We start from the raw sequence: 21,423 nt of genomic DNA, 5'->3' as shown, positions 1-21,423 counted from the left end.
TCCCCCCGATTACCCAGCCACTCCTCCTGATTACCCAGCCACTCCTCCTGATTACCCAGCCACTCTCCCCGATTACCCAGCCACTGTCCCCGATTACCCAGCCACTGTCCCCGACTCCCCAGCCACTGTCCCCGACTCCCCAGCCACTGTCTCCGACTCCCCAGCCACTGTCCCCGACTCCCCAACCACTCCCCCGATTTCCCAGCCACTCCTTCCGATTACCCAGCCACTCCCCCCGACTGCTCAGCCACTCCCCCCGACTGCCCAGCCACTCTCTCCGGCTACCCAGCCACTCTCCCCGATTACCCAGCCACTCTCCCCGATTACCCAGCCACTCGCCCCGATTACCCAGCCACTCGCCCCGATTACCCAGCCACTCGCCCCGATTACCCAGCCACTCGCCCCGATTACCCAGCCACTCCCCCGATCACCCTGCCACTCTCTCGACTACCCTGCCGCTCTCCCGATTACCCTGCCGCTCCCCCCCCCCCCCCCCCCCCCCCCCCCCCCCGACTGCCCTGCCGCTCCACCGACTGCCCTGCGCCCCCCCCCCCCCCCAAAAGTACCCTGTCATCCGCCATGGAAGTTTTGGACCGAAGAAAATAAGGCACGAGTGTAATGGCTGCCTGTAGAATGGCTTTGTTCCTGCACTCCATTACCAGAGCTTGATCTTTGCTTTCTGTCCTCACCTCCCTCTTCTCAAGTTTCAGTGTTGCACTGGGATGTAGCGAGTGAATGCAAGAGGGCTGAGTGTGCGCATTCTTGTGCACACTACTGAGTAGTGTGCACAAGAATGCCAGACAAGACGTCACGAAGGTAATGTCAGATGAGGCCATGGAGGATTTCTGGGGGTGTGAAAATCAGCAGAGCCCATGTTAGAGGAGGGTGTAGGGTTGACAGATCTGAGGTTTTAATCCAGATGAGGACACTGGTCTCCCCACTTTGGATATATTGAAGTTTGTGGAAATCTGAGGCAGGGAAGTCAAGATTTCTCAAAAGGTTAACGCACAGATCTTGAAGAGGCAGCTAGTGAGAATAGATCCTGGGGTATACTGAAGTGGTTGAGAGTAGCAGAGGCAATATCATTGGATACAACATACCAGTGTCATATTCTTTTAAAAATTAATTTACGGGATGTGGGCAATGCTGTTATTGTCCATCCCTCGGGTTGAGCTGCCTTATTGAACTGATGCAGTCCCTGAGGTATACGTACACAGCGATTGAATGGCTTGCTAGGCCATTTCAGAGGGCAAGTAAGAGTCAACCACATTTCTGTGGGCCTGGAGTCACATGTAGGGTAGACCAGATCAGATAAGGATGACTGGTTTCCTTTGCTAAAGGAAATTAATGAACCAGTTAGGTCATTCTACTTTTAATTCCAGCTATTTTATTTGGTTTAAATTCCACCTTAGGATCCCCAAAGCATAACCATTGGTCTCTGGATTACTAGTCCAGCGACAATACCCTGTCTCTGCCATCACCTCCATTGTGATCGGGACTATGAGGGAGCAAGGCATTGGAAATGAACTATAAAGGAGCTATATTGGGAAGGATGTAGTAATGAATAGTCCTGAATGTCACACTGTCACATCTTCATTGAAATAAAAGCAAACCTTTGATCGGCCTCCAAGCAGAGCTATTACTGCTCTCTTGGCTTCTCTATGAGCTTGAGTTTGTACAAAACTCCACTGCCAATATCCTGACTTCAAGTTCTGTTTACCCGCCACTTATTAGCATCTGATCCAGCAACGCCCTGATCTGAAAATTCTCCTTCTTGTTTTCAAACCCCTTTGTGGTCTCATCCTTTCCAATCCCTCCAAAGTCCTCCCGACCTACAGTACTGATATCTCAGCACTTTTCAAGGACAGTTTCCTTGTGACATATGTTGCACAAGAGGAGGATTAAGGGATTCAGCTCCTCAAGCTTGTTGCTTCACTCTTCACTTAGCTCATGGCTGATCTTCATCTTAACTCCACTGAGCTGCCATCATATCACTCCATGCTCTCACTCTCAAAAATCTCATCAATCTGAGTGCTGAAAATTGGAACTGACCCAGTATCACTATATATGCCTGACTGAGATCAGCTAACTCAGCACAGAGCAGGAACTCAACCAGTTATATTCCTGTCTCAGTGCTAGTCATTATCTAAGCTATTGGGCAAAGACATTTATATTTAAATTATGATTTTACTGTTGCTTCACCGCTTCCTGATGCTTTAGAATTCTCAAACCCAGAGAATTGAGTATACTCAATTGCTGAGTTTATTCAAGACAAGAGCTTGACAGATATTTGGATCATAATGGATATAGCGGTAGTGCAGGAGTTGAGGCAGGAGGTCAACCGTGTTCGTATTCAATAGTGGAGCAGGCGTGATGGGCCAAATGATCTACACCTTCTATTCTGTGTGCTGTTTCTCCTAGTCTCTGTTGCTGCATTTCAGACCTCCGTCTAACCCTTTTAATTATTCAATTTTTTGTGGCAAGACTTTGTTAAATCTGGGATCAAAATTTAATAGGCAGGGAAGGATTAGTGAGTACACTCATCTTGCCTCAAAGTTTCTGCACTCCTAATCAATTAGCTCTATTCACTGGTGCATTGCATATTTCTGATTTCCAATATATATTGCACTTTAGGCATTGATGCAAGCTGGCATTAACTGTTCAGTCTAATGATGGCATTTACAATAGCCTATCCTGAGCGCCGAGTCACTGTTAATACTGTTTTGACAACCTCTATCAAGCTGAATTGCCAGTAGACAGCACACAAATACTTAAAATGGGCAATTTCTGAAAAATTCAAAATCCTGATTTCGGAATACACTGTTGCCTTGGTGGATCACTATAGCGCTTAGTTTGTTTGCAGTAAAACAGAACTTAATTGTTTTAGTAACTGAAAGGAGCACTCCAGGCAAGATTTTACACAAAAAGTACATTGCTAAATGTCGTCTGTAACTGCAAAGTCCCTTGTTGAAAAACTGGAATTAATAAATGATCATGTTTGCGGCAGAAAGATTTAAAATTCCAGTGGTTCCACTAATTATCGTCTTGTCCTTGGATGTCTTCCGTCTTTAGAGAGGAGTGGGTGAAAGATGGGTCACTTAATCTCTGCAACCCCAATTTCACCTCGGAGTGAGTCAATTGCAAGTGAATTTGTTGTAAAAGTTTTTTCTGTGAATTAACTACTTTGACTATATTATGAATCACATATTTAGAAAGTTATGTAATGCTTGGTATTGATATTCCCACTTGCACGCTGGCGTATTCTTGAAGCTTGACTTATTTCAGCTAGCTGGCCAAGTGTTAAAGTGGTGTCCAATAATTTAGAAATATTTTCAAACTGGAATGCTGCCAAAACGACTACAGGAAGATTTTAATAACTAACTACATCCCAGTGCATTAGGCAATGTAGGGGCAAGAAAATATCTAACGCATGCAGGGAAGTTTAATTTTATGTTTTTACTTTGGCCGAAACTTCTTCCTGGAGCAAGCTCCCAGAGTGTGGAATGCTATGTGAAAGAGGCAAAGACTATTGCATTGTGTAAAGGCATTTGGCAGAGGACGATACAGAGTTATGGGAGGAGAGCAAGGGGATTAGTTTCGGATTTCTTTAGTAAAGATGGGACAGACACAATGAACCTGCGTCTATGCTGTAAACTTCTTTGGTTTTTACTTGAGGCGAGGATCACAGTTTAGCTTTTTGTGGTCCACGTAATGATTTGTTTAATCCTCCCAGCTTTAAAAGTGCCCTCATCTTATCAAATGTTATTTTTTTATTTCATCTGCCCCTTGTACCAAATATTTAGTCATTTGCAAAATATATAATCATCACAATTATAAAATTAAATTGATTGCTTCTTCAAATTTATGAAGCTACTTCAAGGCAGTAAATATGTTCAGTAATGTTTACATGCCAAATGTATTCATTTGAACTAATATCATGAAGTGTAAACGATGTTATATTGAGTCATCCTGTACACATTTGAGAACAGTGCTGATTAGGCATCCTGTTCAGTTTAGCTGATCTAAACACTGACGCATGTTCTCTAATTACAATATACTTACAATTCAGAGCCCAAGTTGCACAATTGCTGATCAATGCCCTGACAAATGTACAGCGCTGCTAAAACAGCATAACGACACTATGCAGGAAATCTGAAATTTTAAAAAGTGCTGGAATTACACAACAGGCCCATCAACCGCCAAAAGAGAAAAGAGGAGCATTCTGTGTTTTAGTTTGAGACCAATAAGAACACTTCTTTAATAAAAGCACAATGCTGCACATGCTGGAAATCTGAAATAAAAGTAGAAAATGCTGAATAAACTCAGCTGGCCTGGCAGCATCTGTGGAGAGAGAAACGTGGTGATATGCATCACTGTAAATACACAAGGGATTCATGTAAATAAACGTAGACTAGCTTGACACTAGAGGGAGCACCAGAGACATGACACACAGACATTCAACCAATAGGTCAGTAAGATAGGACATGACCAATGGGCATTCACAATATACACAGAGGTGACACTACCGCAGGAGGGCATTACACCAACCCATATAAAAGGACACAGCACACATGATCTTCCTCTTTCCAGTGGAGACTCTCAGTGAGTACACAGTTGATTTGAAACACATCACACCCACCATGTGGATTGTAGCAGATTGGTTCGTCAGTCTGCGTAGCTATAGCAGGATTAAGAGGAGAGTCGAATCCAAGTAGGAGAATTGTTAACAGTTTAATAAATGTGTTAAAGCTATCTCCAAGTCTGAACCTTCCTTTGTCAGAGTGCACATCAAGGAAGCAGCTTATGCTACGTCAAGAGCATAATAAACCATGGTACGCAGCAGTGACCTGTTTAAATCCATACAATTCAGTTTCAACTCAGCAAACAGTGACAACCAGCAACAGCAGCCAGGCAAGATGATGTTCAAGATTTCGGTTCCACAGCAGCTCAGGTACCAAGGCAATCTCAGTGAAAACTGCCGTTGGTTCAGGCAGAGATTCGAGATCTACCTGGTAGCGTCAGACCTAGATGGCGTGGCGGATGCACTTACCATCTACTTACCATCGCGGATCCAGAAGCAGCTGAAATCTTCCAGACCTTCAAATACTCAAAGGAGCAAAACAAGAGCGACTTCCAGGCAATCCTGGACAAACTCCAAGAATTCTGTGAGGAACATAGAAGAAAAAACAGTAAAAGAGGCACCAAAACTCACCACGAGGCAAAGGTAGGCTTTCCATTGGAGAAATCTGCAGTTTTGATTGGCGGCCATCTTGGAAAAGGAGCACATTAGCAGTTGAGAAAAAGACCCCAAGTAAAGGAACAGCGATCTGTGCATGCCCAATTGCTTCCTACAACCTACGTCACACGCTTCGTGACGTCAGAGGCCCTGGACCATGCCCACTTAAAGGGGAAATGTCCCAAAACACGGGGGAAAAAAATTTGAAGCCATAAAACCTGATTCTTTTAACTGGAACAACAGCACAATGCCTGAAATTCGACCAGTAGCTGTAAGTAATCTCTGCAGAACCCTGTAACAAGCAGTTAGCACCGCCCAAAGAGATGATACAGTCCTTTAAGACTATGACTCAGACCTTGAATTCTTCTTTGGACATCGCGAGCCCAATGCCAGCTCCGACACAAAACGTGATGATATGGTCTTGGAAGACAAAGACTCAGACGAAGATTTCACCTTGGTAGGTGGCTACCCCAGTACCAAATCCGAACTGCAACTAGACGTGTTGTACATTGACGGCCCCAACGACGAGTTCTTCGGTTTGGGGAATCTTCAGCCCAGCATATATGACATCCCGAGTCGTGAGTGCAGGATTATGCTGTGACCTGACGCCAAGAGACAGAGAACGGTACAAGCCCACAGAGAGCGGCCTGCTGCCACACAGAGAGTGGTGCACTCACCGCGAAGAGTCGCCGACTCCACACAGAAAGCGATGAAAGACTCCACAGCGAGACAACTGCACGTCTCCACACAGAAAGTGACGCGAGTGACACAAGCCTCCACTGCGAGCTCGTGGACAGACTCCACGATAGAAGCAATGCAAGACTCCAGAGCGCAGTCCTTGCATGAACAAGACCATGAGGGTCTAGCAACCTCTTCGGAGCAACCAGCAGCAGACAATGCAGGTCTGCTATGCTCAAGTGAACAACAGAAAGACTATGACAGTCTGCCATGCTCCAGTGAACAGCAAGCAGACTATGACAGTCTACCCAGCTTAAGTGAACAACAAGAAGACACTGAGGCTATACCCACTGTCTGTGCGACAAGTGACGACAGCATCCCACTTCCCATACAAGATGTGCAACGTGACAGACCTCAACTAGTGTGTACAGAGGCACTCGACAATCACAGTGAGACTATTGGTGACTCCGGTGACACCACGTTACTTCATACCTCATTCGCTTCAGCCTCTCCACAAGCAAATGCATTCCTGAACATTTTGACTCTGGACGTGGAGCATCAGGAAACCTCAGAAGAACCTGAAATGACTCCAGACGGGGAGCATCGGCAAGCCAAAACTGACTCAGGTGAACAGACCAGACTCCAGGTGGGGAGCATCCACAAACCAAAGCTGATTCAAGTAAGCCGGACATGACTCCAGGCGAACTCAGTGATGGCACACTCAAGAAAACAGCAGATGCCACAAAGCACGCTAACACGGGTAATTGTGTGAAGGACTCGTATTATCCACAGAGTGTGGCCCTTGAGCGCATCAAACACGACAACTAAATCAACCAACACAACAACGACATCAAAGACAATAACAAGAAGCGTACCAAAGGCAACAACGCCGACAACAAGCACGACAAAAACAACAACACTGGAATTACGACTGGTACAACATGGTATGACTCTGCAAATGCGGGACACTGTTACTGCTCAGCTCAGTGCAATGACATACCATGGCAGGACGATGCATCTTACCAATTCACGTTTGCTGCACTACCGACAAGCAACATGGCTTTTAGGACAGGTTGCATACATCGCTACCACAAGCATCGGAAGAAAAAAAGACCCCAAATCAGACAATGAAGTGATGTGACCACTTCTTGGCTCCTTACGCACAGGGACGCTGATGGCATTCACAAGGACATGCCACCATCAACAACACCAACTCACCAACCAAACAAGAAAGACACTCAACCATAATAATTGATGAATTTTGGACTTGTGCATTTGATTTGGACGTATTGTTTAATGATCACTGTTATCATAACTTGTACATGGCATCATTTATCTACCTAGTTTGTTCAATTTTCTTTAACACTGTACAGAAAATATGTAACACGAAAAAAGGGGGGATGTGGTGATATGCATCACTGTAAATACACAAGGGGTGAATGTAAATACATGTAGACTAGCTAGACACTAGAGGGAGCACCAGAGACATCATGACACACAGACATTCAACCAATAGGTCAGTCTGGGATTATGGCAACATTACCATTAACATTGATCTGTCGTGGAAGACTTTGGATTTCTTTTCATGTTAAATGCCAGTCTCGTCTCATACTTTACATTTGCTTCTCTTATTTATTTTCTTGTAAACCTTTTGGATTCGGCCTGTTTGTTTGCCCTCCTTTGTGGGAACACAAATTATCCCTGTGCTGATATGCATCACTGGAAATACACATGGGGTTAATGTACATACACTACACCTAGCTAGACACTAGAGGGAGCACCAGAGACATCATGACACACAGGCATTCAACCAATAGGTCAGTAAGATAGGACACGACCAATGGGCAGTCAAGACACACACACAGGTGACACTACCACAAGTGGGCTACCCATATATAAGGACACAGCACACATGATCTTGCTTTTTCCAGTGGAGACACTTAGTGAGTACAGACAGGGTTGATTGAAACACATCACACCCACCACGTGGATTGTAGTAGACTGGTTAGTTAGTCTGAGTAGCTATAGCAGGATTAACAGGAGAGTCGAATCCAAGTAGGAGAATCGTTAACAGTTTAATAAATGTGTTAAAGCTATTTCCAAGTCTGAACCTTCCTTTGTCAGAGTGCACATCAAGGAAGCAGTTTATGCTACGTCAAGAGCATAACAAAACAAAACATAGTTAATGTTTTGAGTCCAAATGACCCTTCTACCTGTATTGGACATTTCGTTTAGACCGAAGTGCTGCCTCATTTGGTGCTCCGTTCGGAGCGTGGCTACTACCGCTGGGCTATTTGTTTATCTGACCGAGGGAGTGTGGCTGTGGCCAGGGCTCGAAGGGACGTCCTTGCACAGGAACTCTTCTCCATCCTCTCTCCGCTCCCGCTAACGTGGCCATTCTTGTAATCTTTCTGTTGTGGCAGCCCAGTGGTAGAATTTAGTCTGGGCCCGTTTGAACGGTAGTCCCCCCCCCCAGCCCTGTTCCTCCCCGCTGCCGGTACACAGGGAATATCTTGTTCTTGCTCAGATTAAGCTTGTAACCTGAGAAGGCTCCAAACGTCTTTTGGAGTTTCCTTATCCCTTCCATGCTGGCTCGGGCATTCAAGACGGCGGGGAGCAGGTAATCTGCAGAGAGTGAAATTCTATGCCCTCTTTCTCCCCTGTGGGTATCTCTCCACCCCTTCGCCGCTCTGAGGGCGATTGCCAAGGCAAACACTAGTGGGGATGAGGGGCATGCCTGCCTTCTGTCTCTGTGCAGCTGGAAGTATCTAGAGCTGTGGTGTTTGTCCGCCGCTCGCCATGGGAGTACTACAGTAATTTCACCCAGGAGGTGAACCCTGACCCAAACCCAGACCGTCCCGTACCTCGAGGAGGTACTTCCCTTCGACTGTCGAAGGCCGTTTCTGCATCCAGAGAGATGATCACTTTTGGTGTTCTTTCCCCGGATGGGGTCATTATTAGGGGTCATGGTGCCTAATGTTCGCTGTGCGCAGCCTACCCTTGACAAAGCCCTTATGATCTTCCGCGACTACCTCTGACACACAACTGCCTCGCCAGGGCTAGGATCCTTGCGTGGGCATTTAGGAGTGAGATGGGTCTGTAGGACCCGCATTCCGTCGGGTCTTTGTCTTTTTTAGGGTATCAGCGATATTGAGGCTTGGGCCAGTGCTGGTGGCAGGGTGCCCCTTACAAGTGAGTCTGCGAGCATCCCACACAAGTACGGGTCAAGTGCTGGCGCAAAAGTTTTGTAGAATTCCACCGAAATCCACCTGGCCCCGGTGCCTTCCCCATCAGCATGGAGTTGATGCTCTCCATGACTTCTCTCAGCTCCATTAGATGGATAGGCCCTGTCACCTATCTTCCCTCTTGACCAGCATGTCCAATCCGTCGGGAAATTGCTTCATCTTCATCTGAGTACCCTTCCGGGGGCTCAGAGGTACACAGCCCTCGGTAGAAGGTTGCAAAGGCCTCGTTGATCTGTTCCAGCGCTTCAACAAGATTGCAGCATCTGTCTTTGAGCTGAGCTATTTCCCTTGTGGCTGCCTGCTTCCTCAGACATTGTCTCCATGCTCATAAGAGGTCCGCTGTGTCTGGGTGGAGCTGGTGCACCTCTTTCCCAGTGGCGATCAGGTCAAACTCCATTTGTAATTTTTTCCTCTCCATCAGTAGTTCCATGGTTGGGGCCGTGGAGTACCGGTGGTCCACCTCCAGTATAGAGTTGACAAGTTGTTACCTGGCTGTCCTTTCCATCCTGTCTTTGCATGCATTGAATGCGATAATTTCCCCCTCATCACGGCCTTCAGCGCCTCCCAGAATATGGAGGGTGAGACCTCCTCGTTTGGGTGGTTGGTAACGTACCCGTCTATGGCCTGCAATATCTGATCGCAAAATGCCTTCTTGGCCAGGAGGGCTGTGTCCACCCTCCATGCCGGGTGTTGTGCCTGGACCGTCTCCAACCTCACATCCACATAGTGTGGAGTGTGTCAGAGATTACGATTGCGGAGCATTCCGCTCCTACTACCCCTGGAGGCACCAATTTCCCCACTACAAAAAGCTGATCCCTGTAGACCCAGGAGAAGAAGGAGAAATTCTTCTCCCTTGGGTGCGTGAACCTCCAGGAGTCCGCTGCCCCCAGCAGCTGGTCCATGAAGGCATTCAGCTCTCTTGCCGTATTGGTTAGTTTCCCCGAATTGGGGCTGGATCTGTCTGCTCATGGGTTATTTACGCAGTTAAGACCCACCCCCCCAAATGATGAGTCATGTGTGTCTTTGTCAGGGATTTCTGCCATATTGTTTTTCATGAATTCTACGTCGTCCCAGTTGCGAGCGTACACTTGAGCCCCTTCCAGGACACTACTAACCATGATGTACCGTCCCCCTGGGTCTATAACCGTCGTTGTCGCCGTGAAGGCTGTCCTCTTGTTTAAAATTATGGCTACCCCCCTCACCCTCGTGCCATTACATGATTGGTACTTTTAGGGGGCATCAAAGATAGCTATGGTCACCGTGTGGCTGCACCCCGGAGTTTCTCTTTGTCCAGGGGGCATCCAAGATGGCCACTAATGCCATTTGCCCCATGTGGATGTGCACCTGCACTCTGGGAGTTTGGGAATGCTTTCCCTCCCGACCAGCTTACCCAGCTTCTGGGCCACATATTCCGTGGGATTCCTGCCCTTGATACCCTCTGGCAGACCTACGATGCAGAGATTTTGGCGGGGCGACCGGTTCTCCTGGTCCTCGACATTCCCCTTTAGTGTCACCACCAATCTTGCTATTTCTGTCTCCAAGGAGGCATTTCGCTCACTCTGGTCTGTCGCCGCTTTTTTCAGGTCTCTGATTATCATTTCTTGTGCCACCAACTTTTTTTTAAATTTAGAGTACCCAATTCATTTTTTCCAATTTAGTGTGCCAATCCACCTACCCTCCACATCTTTGGGTTGTGGGGGCAAAACCCACACAAACATGTGCCACCAACTGTTTATCTGCCTTTTCTAGCGCCACCTTGACCGCCGTTTTCACTGTTACCACCATTTTGAGCTTGATGGCGTCCCTGTGTTATAGTAGCTCCAGAGTCAGGAGGCCCATCGACTCGCTTATTGGTGAGTAGGCCGGCGTGAGACCTGGCGACCTAACCTGCCTTCTAGCCTTCTAAAGAACATGTCTTTGTCTGTCTTTTACCTTTCAGGCACCGACAGGCTCTCTAGAGTATTTCCAGCAATTTTTGGTTAGATAGGGGAAAATCAATTCTGAAGCAAAACCAGACAGTACTATTCAAATGAACATTGTCTATGGTGGTGGTAGCCTTATGTCTCTAAAGATAATGGTTTTCATTATGCTGGTGAATTCTGTGTTAAGCATCACCTGTAGCTCAGGATCCCCACTCTGGCATGGCAGTTCCTGCTGCAAAGGAAGACAGTGGGCTGAGAAGATGCACAATTCACTGGTCTGTTTTCCCTGGGCCCTCTTCATGGGCAGCTGAACCTTTCGTTCCGACTCACCTCTTCCGGTGTCCACAACAATCAACCTCCAGAGGTCACGGGGGTCAGTGGCTATCTCCCAATAGTCATTGTCCACTACTTTCGTATCTCACTTGCAGATATGCCTGTAATGGAGGTTGGACCCCAGGAGGTCGTGACCCAGTGGCCAATTCACTGTACAGAAACCTTTGGCTATATGGTCACCATCCAGTCAATATACATGGCCCAGCTTGTTCAAACAATGTTGATTTGGCAGTGAGTGTCCTCTGATGGAATTAACACAATTCAGGACTTCAGAGTTTCTGACCTTGTTCTGCACCTGTTGGGCAATATCTAGTGATCAGATTAATGATCGGAAACATGAAATTAAATAACAGGATAACTTAGATAATTTGTGGTAATGACGTAATACCAGAACCTCAATGGTTTCATCTCTCTGTCATTGTCATTTACACACTTCTTGCCTTCAATCTATCTCATCAGTCAATGTGAGATGGTCCACTTTTCACTGATTCTGCTCCCATTACTGCCTGCTCAGTCCTTCAGAATGCACTCCGACCAAAGTTGACACAAACGTGTTTTTTGCGATAGGTTTGGCCTCCAACCACAGCACATTGTTTCAGGATATGTTCTTTAACTTTGTTACTTTTGAACAGTTTTGAATTAGGAAACACCTTGTACTCTGCAACTGAATGCTTTTCTGATCCTGACCTGTCGTACTGTAATATTTTTATGATGGCTTTGTGGCAGGGATGAGACCATAAGACATAGGAGCAGAATTAGGCCATTTGGCCCATTGAGTTTGTCCACCCATTCAATCATGGCTGATATGTTTCTCATCCCCATTCTCCTGCCTTCTCCCCATAACCCCCTGATTCCCTTATTAATCAAGAACCTATCTATCTCTGTCTTAAAGACACTCAGTGATTTAGCCTCCACAGCCTTCTGCGGCAAAGAGTTCCACAGATTCACAACCCTCTGGCTGAAGAAATTCCTCCTCATCTCAGTTTTAAAGGATCAGCCCTTCAGTCTGAGACCGTGGCCTCGGGTTTTAGTTTTTCCTGCTAGTGGAAACATCCTCTTCACATTCACTCAATCTAGGCCTCTCATTATCCTGTAAGTTTCAATAAGATCCCCCCTCATCCTTCTAAACTCCAACGAGTACAAACCCAGAGTCTTCACCCACTCCTCATATGACAAGCTCTTCATTCCAGGGATCATTCTTGTGAACCTCCTCTTTCCAAAGATACTCCCTTAGATACGGGACTCAAAATTGGTCACAATACTCCAAATGGGATCTGACCAGAGCCTTATACAGCTTCAGAAGTATATCCCTGCTCTTGTACTCTACCCCTCTCGACGTGAATGCTAACATTGCATTTTCCTTCCTAACTGCCGACTGAACTTGCACGTCAACCTGAAGAGAATCTTGAATGAGGACTCCTAAGTCCTTTTGTGCTTCTGATTTCCCATGCCTTTTCCCATTTAGAAAATAGTCTATGCCTCCATTCTTCATACCAAAGTGCATAGCCTCACACTTTTGTTCAAACAATGAGGGACATTGCAGGATCAATTGCAGCTGCTTCAAACTAGAAAAAGCCTATTGTGAATGGCGGTAGATCATGGCTGCAATAACATTTGAGGATGGGTGCAAGATATGAGAGCCTACATTGAGTGAGAACCTCCTGCTGTGCATCTATCATTTACAAAAAATGTTTTTATTAAGTTTTTAATATTTTATGCAAAATTACAAAACATACAAACAAATACATTTAACAAATGACCACCCCAAACAAATTCCCCCACAACCTACCAAAAATAACCAACAAATAAAACAGGAAAAGGTAAGAAACACTCCTCCTCTCCCCCCCCCCCCCCCCCGGAAAAATGAACAGTGACCAATTCTCTGAAATACGATATAAACGGCCATCATCTCTGATAGAACCCTTCAATTGACCCCCTGATGGTGTATTTGACCTTCTCAAGGTGCAAAGACCACACCAAATCGCAGACCTACCGTCCACCCTTAGAATTTCATCGACCAATTTCTGTTGCTCCTCCCTCGCCTTCGCTCTGATCTCTCCCCTGATGACCAACTTCAACGCCTCCCACAAAATCGAGTCTCAAACATCCCCATTATCATCATTTTCCACATACTCCCGTATGGCCCTCAAAATACCTTTGCCATTCCAGCCGGGACCATCAATTTTGGCTGAGAGCAAACCACCTTCGGGTCCAACACACACTTCATATCACCCCTCAAAATCAATTGGTGGGTGTTGAAATCCGGCACAGTAGCCAGCAACCGTTTCATAAACGATACATTGTCCCAATTCAGGGCATACACATTCACTAGAAACACCTGCTTCCCCTGTAATACCCCAACTACCATCACATATCGCCCACCCGGATCCACTGGAGCCCTCTCTGCCCGGAAGCAATCCCTCTTATTAATTAGGATCGCCACCTCTTGGACCCTACTATCAAAGCCTGAGTGAAACTCCTGGCTCACCCAGGCTTTCCGGAGCCTAGTCTGATCCTGTTCCCGCATATGAGTCGCTTGTAAAAACACCATGTCGGCTCCCAGTCTCTTTAAATGAGCAAAAGCTCTCACCTCTTTACTCTTCCCTCCAGGCCACACATGTTCCAAATGACTAACCTTGTCGGGGGCCTCTCACTCCTCCTCCCCCCTCTCACTCTCAGGTCAGCCATTACCACCGTGATATATCGCACTTTCACCACCAGTTCCTCGGCCCAGGCCTACCTAAGATAGCCGCCTGAGACTAAGAAACACCCTGGTCACTGCTAGCTCCATGCAACTCCCTCCAGCTGCAGACTGTCTGCGGCCCCAGCTAACCCCCGCCTCCTCCCAAAGAAACCCTCCAGAATCATTGAGCCTGGCCAAACTGGCCTAACAAGTCGCAGCCCTCCCACACCACTCCCATTAGCTAGCCTACCTCTTAATGCTGGCAAGGTAAGTTCCCCCCTCCACCCCCAAGATCTACAACCCCATCCCCTAGGCCCATACTCCCTACTCCTGTGCCCCAATTCTAGCATGCCCATTATCCTTCGCCTTCCCTCCAATTACTTTTTCTTCAAACTTAAGAGTACCCAATTCTTTTTTTTTCCAATTAAGGGACAATTTAGGCCAAATCACCTACCCTGCACATTGTTTTGTGTTGTGGGGGTGAAACCCATGCAAACACGGGGAGAATGTGCAAATTCCACATGGACAGTGACCTGGGGCCGGGACTGAACCCGAGTCCTTGGCACCGTGAGGCAGCAGTGCTAACCACTGCGCCACCGTGCCGCCTGTTCCCTCCAATGACCATATCAATCCTCATGCTCTACCATCCGCCATGTCCCACGTCCCCAGTGAAAAACACTCCCACCATCTTCCAAGAAAAAAGAAGAGCAAAAACATAGCACACTATATTACAGTATTTATAGTCACCCCAACCCAACTTACACATACAGGAAAAACATCCCACCAACCCTCCTCAAACCAGTCCCAGCCCTTTGCCTTGATGAAGGCCTCAGCCTGAGTGCCAAAATTATGATCTCTTGAGTCCAACGTGACTCTTGGCCTCACTGGATTCACCATCCAGAACACACACCCTTATTGTACAGCACCAATGTTGCCTTATTAAATTCTGACCGCCGCATCACCAGTTCGATAGCAATGTCCTGGTAGATGCGCACCGAGTGCCCGTCTCACTCTTTTTGGCTCACTCCAGGACACTCTCCTTCCTGTAACTCTGAAATCTGATGATCACCACCTGTGGTGGCTCATTTGGCTGCGGCTCCTGCCGCAAGGCCCGATGCACCTTGTTCAATTCTGGAGCGGCGAACACTTCATTCCTGCCCAACAATTGAGAGAGTATTTCTGAAAAAAAATACTCTGTTGGCCCTCCACACCTTCCGGCAAGCCCATCACTCTGAGGTTCATGCGCCTCAACCTGTTCTCCAGATCGTTCACTTTGGCCTTCAGGCCCTTATTCCTGTCTGTCATGGGAAGCATCTTGAACAAGGCAAGTTGATTCTCGTGCCTCGACAAGACCTCCTCCACGCCCTTCCTGCCTGCCCTTGCTCTTTCACAGATTTGGCAGTCTTGCCCAACTGCTCCCATATCGGGCCCAATGCCTCCTCGATGGTGACTTTTAATGAGCCTTTAATCTCCTTCCCTTGTCGCTTGAATTGGCCATCTATCTGCACGCCAAAGTTCTCCAACTCCTGTGCCATCACCCCAGCCAGTGTTTCTAGTGATGGGTGCAGCCGCCTCCGCCATCTTTTCTCCCCCAGATTCCTTTGTTGGGCTCCCAGCTGGGAGTTTCTTTCCCGCAGTCTTTTTCGACGAGGCTTTTGACATTCCTCAATAAACTTATTCGAACTCCACACCAATCTACTGGGTTAGAATCCAAAATCTCCTGAAAAGGAACAGGAAAAAGGATCAGAATACCGGTACCTTGGAAGGAGCCACCTTTTGTGCGACCTGCTTTCACATGGCGTCACCGGAAGTCGCTACATCTATCATCTTAACGAGAAGGTTTATTAAAGGAGCAGTTTCCTATGGAATTCAGCAAAATAATGAAAGCATTACTTGTGCAAACAAAGGTTCCCACTTGGGACATTTGTGATTCTAAATTGATATTTCTGTTTTCATGTGTGTGTGGTTTAGTTACACAGAATGGCTGTTCTGTGTTTCTCCTGGTTAACTTTTTCCTTGAGAATTAATTGTGGGTTAGGACTGGAGGAGGGTAAATCCGATCTTTTGGATTTGCTATGGTTTCAAATTGCAGTGGATCCTTTTCATTCAGGATTTGGAAAAATGCCATCCGTGGCAATGAAAAGATACAACATAAAACTGTTCAGTCTAAAGTGGAAGTAATTCTATATTTTTCAACATGTTTATGTCTGTGCTATGTAAACATTGTCGACACAGACAAGAGAAAATGGCTCACTACTCAATCCAAGAAATTGTCAAGACTTTTATTGCAGATCTGTGGGTTTAGTTTTGGAACTAGTTTTTCAGCTTATCCCTGTCCTCTGAAGGAAACAGTTCCATTCAAACTACCTAATAAACTGCAGGGAGGTGATTGGATTTTTAACAAAATATAAGCCAAGTATTGGGGAAAACAATGAATGCGGTGGAAGTGATGGTAATTTTAAAATGCAGTCTTTGTACAACAGTCTAAGTTTGTTGCTTAATTCTTTTGTTCCAGTCGAAATCAACTCTCTACATTACCATTGTGCCTCTGTACCCTTCCTCTTAAAGTCTTGATAGCCAGTAATAATAAGTTAGTGTCGCTTCCAGAAGACATTGGACAGCTGAAGTACTTAATGGAACTGGTAAGTATTTTTTTATGAACTACATTTAATAAGTCTGACTACTTTTAAATGTACATAATTAGGGACATGTAAAGTTTCCTCTCCAATTCTTCTTACACCTTGAGTGTTGAAATTACCTATTCCAGTTTTCCACACCAACTCAATTTTTCCTATTATGTGAATGCTTTTAAGTACAACACTGGAGTCACTCATCACTAGTTACCTACTTGTTTTGTCTTCCTCATCATGTTGATGCCACACAGTATGATCTGCCATCCTTCACTTTGGATTCTCAATTAATGTAATTGAGTGAAATATAAAATCTGCATTTAGGGAGTCAAGGCAAACTGTGGTATGTACAGCAAAATCTCACAAAAATTATATTGATGACCAAATCAGCTGTTTCAGTGATGATGGTTCACTGGTCAGACCTCCTTGTCTACTTTAAGGAAGTGCCGTAGGATCTTCCATGTTCATGAGGCTCTAGACAGGACCTCATTTATATGTACCATCCAAAAAGCAGAACTCCCTTAGTACACACCGAGAAATGTTGACCAATGTTGCAATGCTGTACTGAAGTCTCTGGGCTAAGGTTTGAATTTACGATCTACTGACATAGAGATTAGAGTGTTACCCACTGAAACAAAACTAATATTTACATTTTAAAAATATTTTTAGTTTTTAAAATAAATTTTGAGTACCCAATTCTTTTATTTTCTTAATTAAGGGGCAATTTAGCATGGCCAGTTCACCTACTCTACACATCTTTTTGGTTATGGGGGTGAGACCCACACAGACACGGGGAGAATGTGCAAACGGACAGTAACCCAGGGCCGGAATCAAACCCTGGTCCTCGGTGCCGTGAGGCAGCAGTGCTAACCTGTGCGCCACCGTGCTGCCCTTTGGTATTTGAATTTAATTAGAGGAAATTGTGAAACCAGAAATATGCATGAGTGGAGGCGGACTAAGGCAGTATCTGTGGTGAGATGGTATGACAAAATCACACCCTTCATTAGTCATTATCATTAGTTACTATCTGCAATGCTCTTGCAGTATGATGGCCATTGTATAGATGGATTGAATTTATGTGGTCCAAGAAGGTTTACATTTCACATCATTTTCGTTACATTCCGCAAATTAATTGCAATGATTTTAATTTTAAGTGGTTTGATGGAATAGAATGCTATAAGCTGTGTCATTCAAGGAAAGAATATTAACACATGATTCAGTACAAGAGCATTCTCATAATAGGTCAGGAGTGACATATGGGCACTCCATGCACTGATTTGTGGGGGATAGGGATTACTTTTCGTGGTAGACTATTCTGAACCTGATTTAGTACAGAAATGTCCTCTGAGCTATGTTTTAAATTTATGTTCTCCTGGCCTACTGATTGTGACACAATGTTCTGTATTAATTTTACCTTTTGCCATTACATTCTTCACATGCCTCACTGAAAACCACCCTCTCTGTAGTGGAGAAGTTAAGGTTCACTAATGTTTCCTGATAATGCGATAATGCATCTAATCTTTCTTCCTGGGATCATTCTTGTTGCTTTTCTCTGCATCTTTTCCAAAGCTAGGACGACATCTCTGAAATTTGGTGACTAGAAATGCCGGCTGTTCCAAGTGAGGTCTTACTAATGCCTAACAGCATAACCTCTGAATTTATACTCTTCTGGCTCTATGTCCAAACATCTGCTTTGTCTTTTGATGACTTCTCTCAAACTCCATTGCATATTTTCTCTCCCCAGTTCTGCTCTCTTGCTTAGTCTGCCCACCGTCTCCTCCATCTTTTCATTTCTTGTACTCCCCTTTCTGTGGATGCTCTCGCTCAGATGGTGTCACCTGTGTTTCTGTTGGGAACACTCATGCCTCTGAAGGTGGTCTGCTCTCTCAGGTCCATGGCATCAAGAGTTTTGAGGATCCTATGGAACTATTTCAAAGAAGAGCAAAAGTGTCCTGGCCAATATTTATCCCTAATCTCACACCACTAATACGGACCATTTCATTATTACACCGCTGTTTGTGGAATCTTGCTGTGTGCAAATTGGCTGCTGCATTTCCTGCATTATTAGTTACTGCATTTCAAAAAGTTCTCTATAAAGTCCTGAGGTTGTAGACCATGAAAGGCTTTAGTTTAAAACAAGTTGTACTTAGAACATAGAACATTACAGCGCAGTACGGGCCCTTCGGCCCTCGATGTTGCGCCGACCTGTGAAACCATCTGAAGCCTATCTGACCTACACTATTCCATTTTCATCCATATGTCTATCCAGTGACCACTTAAATGCCCTTAAAGTTGGCGAGTCTACTACTGTTGCAGGCAGGGCGTTCCACACCCCTACTACTCTCTGAGTAAAGAAACTGCCTCTGACATCTGTCCTATATCTACTACCCCTCAATTTAAAGCTATGTCCCCTCTGTTGGTCATCACCATCCGAGGAAAGAGACTCTCACTGTCCACCCTAACCCTCTGACTATCTTATATATCTCTATTAAGTCACCTCTCAGCCTTCTCTCTAACGAAAACAACCTCAAGCTCCTGAGCCTTTCCTCGTAAGACCTTCCCTCCATACCAGGCAACATCCTAGTAAATCTCCTCTGAACCCTTTCCAAAGCTTCCACATCCTTCCTATAATGTAGGGCCTCACGGTAGCATGGTGGTTAGCATCAATGCTTCACAGCTCCAGGGTCCCAGGTTCGATTCCCGGCTGGGTCACTGTCTGTGTGGAGTCTGCACGTCCTCCCCGTGTGTGCGTGGGTTTCCTCCGGGTGCTCCGGTTTCCTCCCACAGTCCAAAGATGTGCAGGTTAGGTGGATTGGCCATGCTAAATTGCCCGTAGTGTAAGGTTAATGGGGGATTGTTGGGATGTGGGTTTAAGTAGGGTGATCATTGCTCGGCACAACATCGAGGGCTGAAGGGCCTGTTCTGTGCTGTACTGTTCTATTCTATTCTAGAACTGCACGCAGTACTCCAGGAGTGGCCGCACCAGAGTTATGTACAATTGCAGCATGACCTTGTGGCTCCGAAACTCAATCCCCCTACTGATAAAGGCTAGCACATCATATGCCTTCTTAACAGCCCTATTAACCTGGGTGGCAACTTTCAGGGATTTATGTACCTGGATACCGAGATCTCTCTGTTCATCTACACTACCAAGAATCTTGCCATTAGCCCAGTACTCTGCATTCCTGTTACTCCTTCCAAAGTGAACCACCTCACACTTTTCCGCATTAAACTCCATCTGCCACCTCTCAGCCCAGCTCTGCAGCTTATCTATGTCCCTCTGTATCCTATAACATCCTTCAGCACTATCCATAACTCCACCGACCTTCGTGTCATCTGCAAATTTACTAACCCATCCTTCTACACCCTCTTCCGGGTCATTTATAAAAATGACAAACAGCACTGGCCCCAAAACAGATCCTTGCGGTACACCACTAGTAACTGAACTCCAGGATGAACATTTGCCATCAACCACCACCCTCTGTCTTCTTTCAGCTAGCCAATTACTGATCCAAACCGCTAAATCACCTTCAATCCCATACTTCCTTATTTTCTGCAATAGCCTACCGTGTGGAACCTTATCAAACGCCTTACTGAAATCCATATACACCACATCAACCGCTTTACCCTCATCCACCTGTTTGGTCACCTTCTCAAAAAACTCAATAAGGTTTGTGAGGCATGACCTACCCTTCACAAAACCGTGTTGACTATCACTAATCAACTTGTTCTTTTCAAGATGATTATAAACCCTATCTCTTATAACCTTTTCCAACATTTTACCCACAACCGAAGTAAGGCTCACAGGTCTATAATTACCAGGGTTGTCTCTACTCCCCTTCTTGAACAAGGGGACAACATTTACTATCCTCCAGTCTTCCGGCACTATTCCTGTCGACAAAGACGACATAAAGATCAAGGACAAAGGCTCTGCAATCTCCTCCCTGGCTTCCCAGAGAATCCTAGGATAAATCCCATCTGGCCCAGGGGACTTATCTATTTTTACACTTTCCAAAATTGCTAACACCTCCTCCTTGTGAACCTCAATTCCATCTAGCCTGGTCGACTGAACCTGAGTGTTCTCCTCGACAACATTGTCTTTCTCTAGTGTAAACACTGACGAAAAATATCCATTTAACGCTTCCCCTATCTCCTCTGATTCCACACACAACTTTCCACTACTATCCTTGATTGGCCCTAATCTTACTCTAGTCATTCTTTTGTTCCTGATATACCTATAGAAAGCCTTAGGGTTTTCCTTGATCCTATCCGCCGACTTTTCGTGTCCTCTCTTCGCTCTTCTTAACTCTCCCTTTAGGTCCTTCCTGGCTAACTTGTAACTCTCAAGTGCCCTAACTGAGCCTTCATGTCTCATCCTAACATAAGCCTTCTTCTTCCTCTTGACAAGTGCTTCAACTTCCTTAATAAACCACGGTTCCCTTGCTCGACAACTTCCTCCCTGCCTGACTTGTATGCAATTTTACTGCATATTGTCATGTTCTTTCTGTTCTTTCTCTTGTGTGCTCTCTCTTCTGCTGTCCCTCATACACTCTCCACCTCTCTTGAGCATTCTCTCTCTTTGTTCCCTTTTGCATTCACTCTCACTGTAATGGAAAGTTTAGAGCTGTGTTCTCTTCAGTGCATTTGATTGTCGTTTCTGAACAATTCCGTCACAAATAGCTCTCTTATGGCCCTG

The 21,423-nt window shown here is 45.7% G+C and overlaps 1 protein-coding gene across 6 annotated transcripts in view; it reads left to right on the top strand.

The window, feature by feature from the left end:
- lrch1 (leucine-rich repeats and calponin homology (CH) domain containing 1) overlaps positions 1-21,423 on the top strand; it is a 234,882-nt gene that overhangs the window by 106,870 nt on the left and 106,589 nt on the right. For all 6 annotated transcript variants that reach the window (XR_005461324.1, XM_038802650.1, XM_038802649.1 and 3 more), the window contains exon 3: positions 16,613-16,739. Coding sequence is in view for 5 of the 6 variants with exons in the window: in XM_038802650.1 (XP_038658578.1) it covers positions 16,613-16,739 (127 nt within the window). In the remaining variant the exon portion in view is untranslated. The remainder of the gene's footprint in view (positions 1-16,612; positions 16,740-21,423) is intronic.

The sequence above is a fragment of the Scyliorhinus canicula genome, chromosome 7, assembly GCF_902713615.1.
Source record: "Scyliorhinus canicula chromosome 7, sScyCan1.1, whole genome shotgun sequence".
Lineage (NCBI taxonomy): Eukaryota > Metazoa > Chordata > Chondrichthyes > Carcharhiniformes > Scyliorhinidae > Scyliorhinus > Scyliorhinus canicula.
The sequence above is the reverse complement of the archived record's forward strand: the minus strand, read 5'-3'. Positions and strand labels throughout refer to the sequence as shown.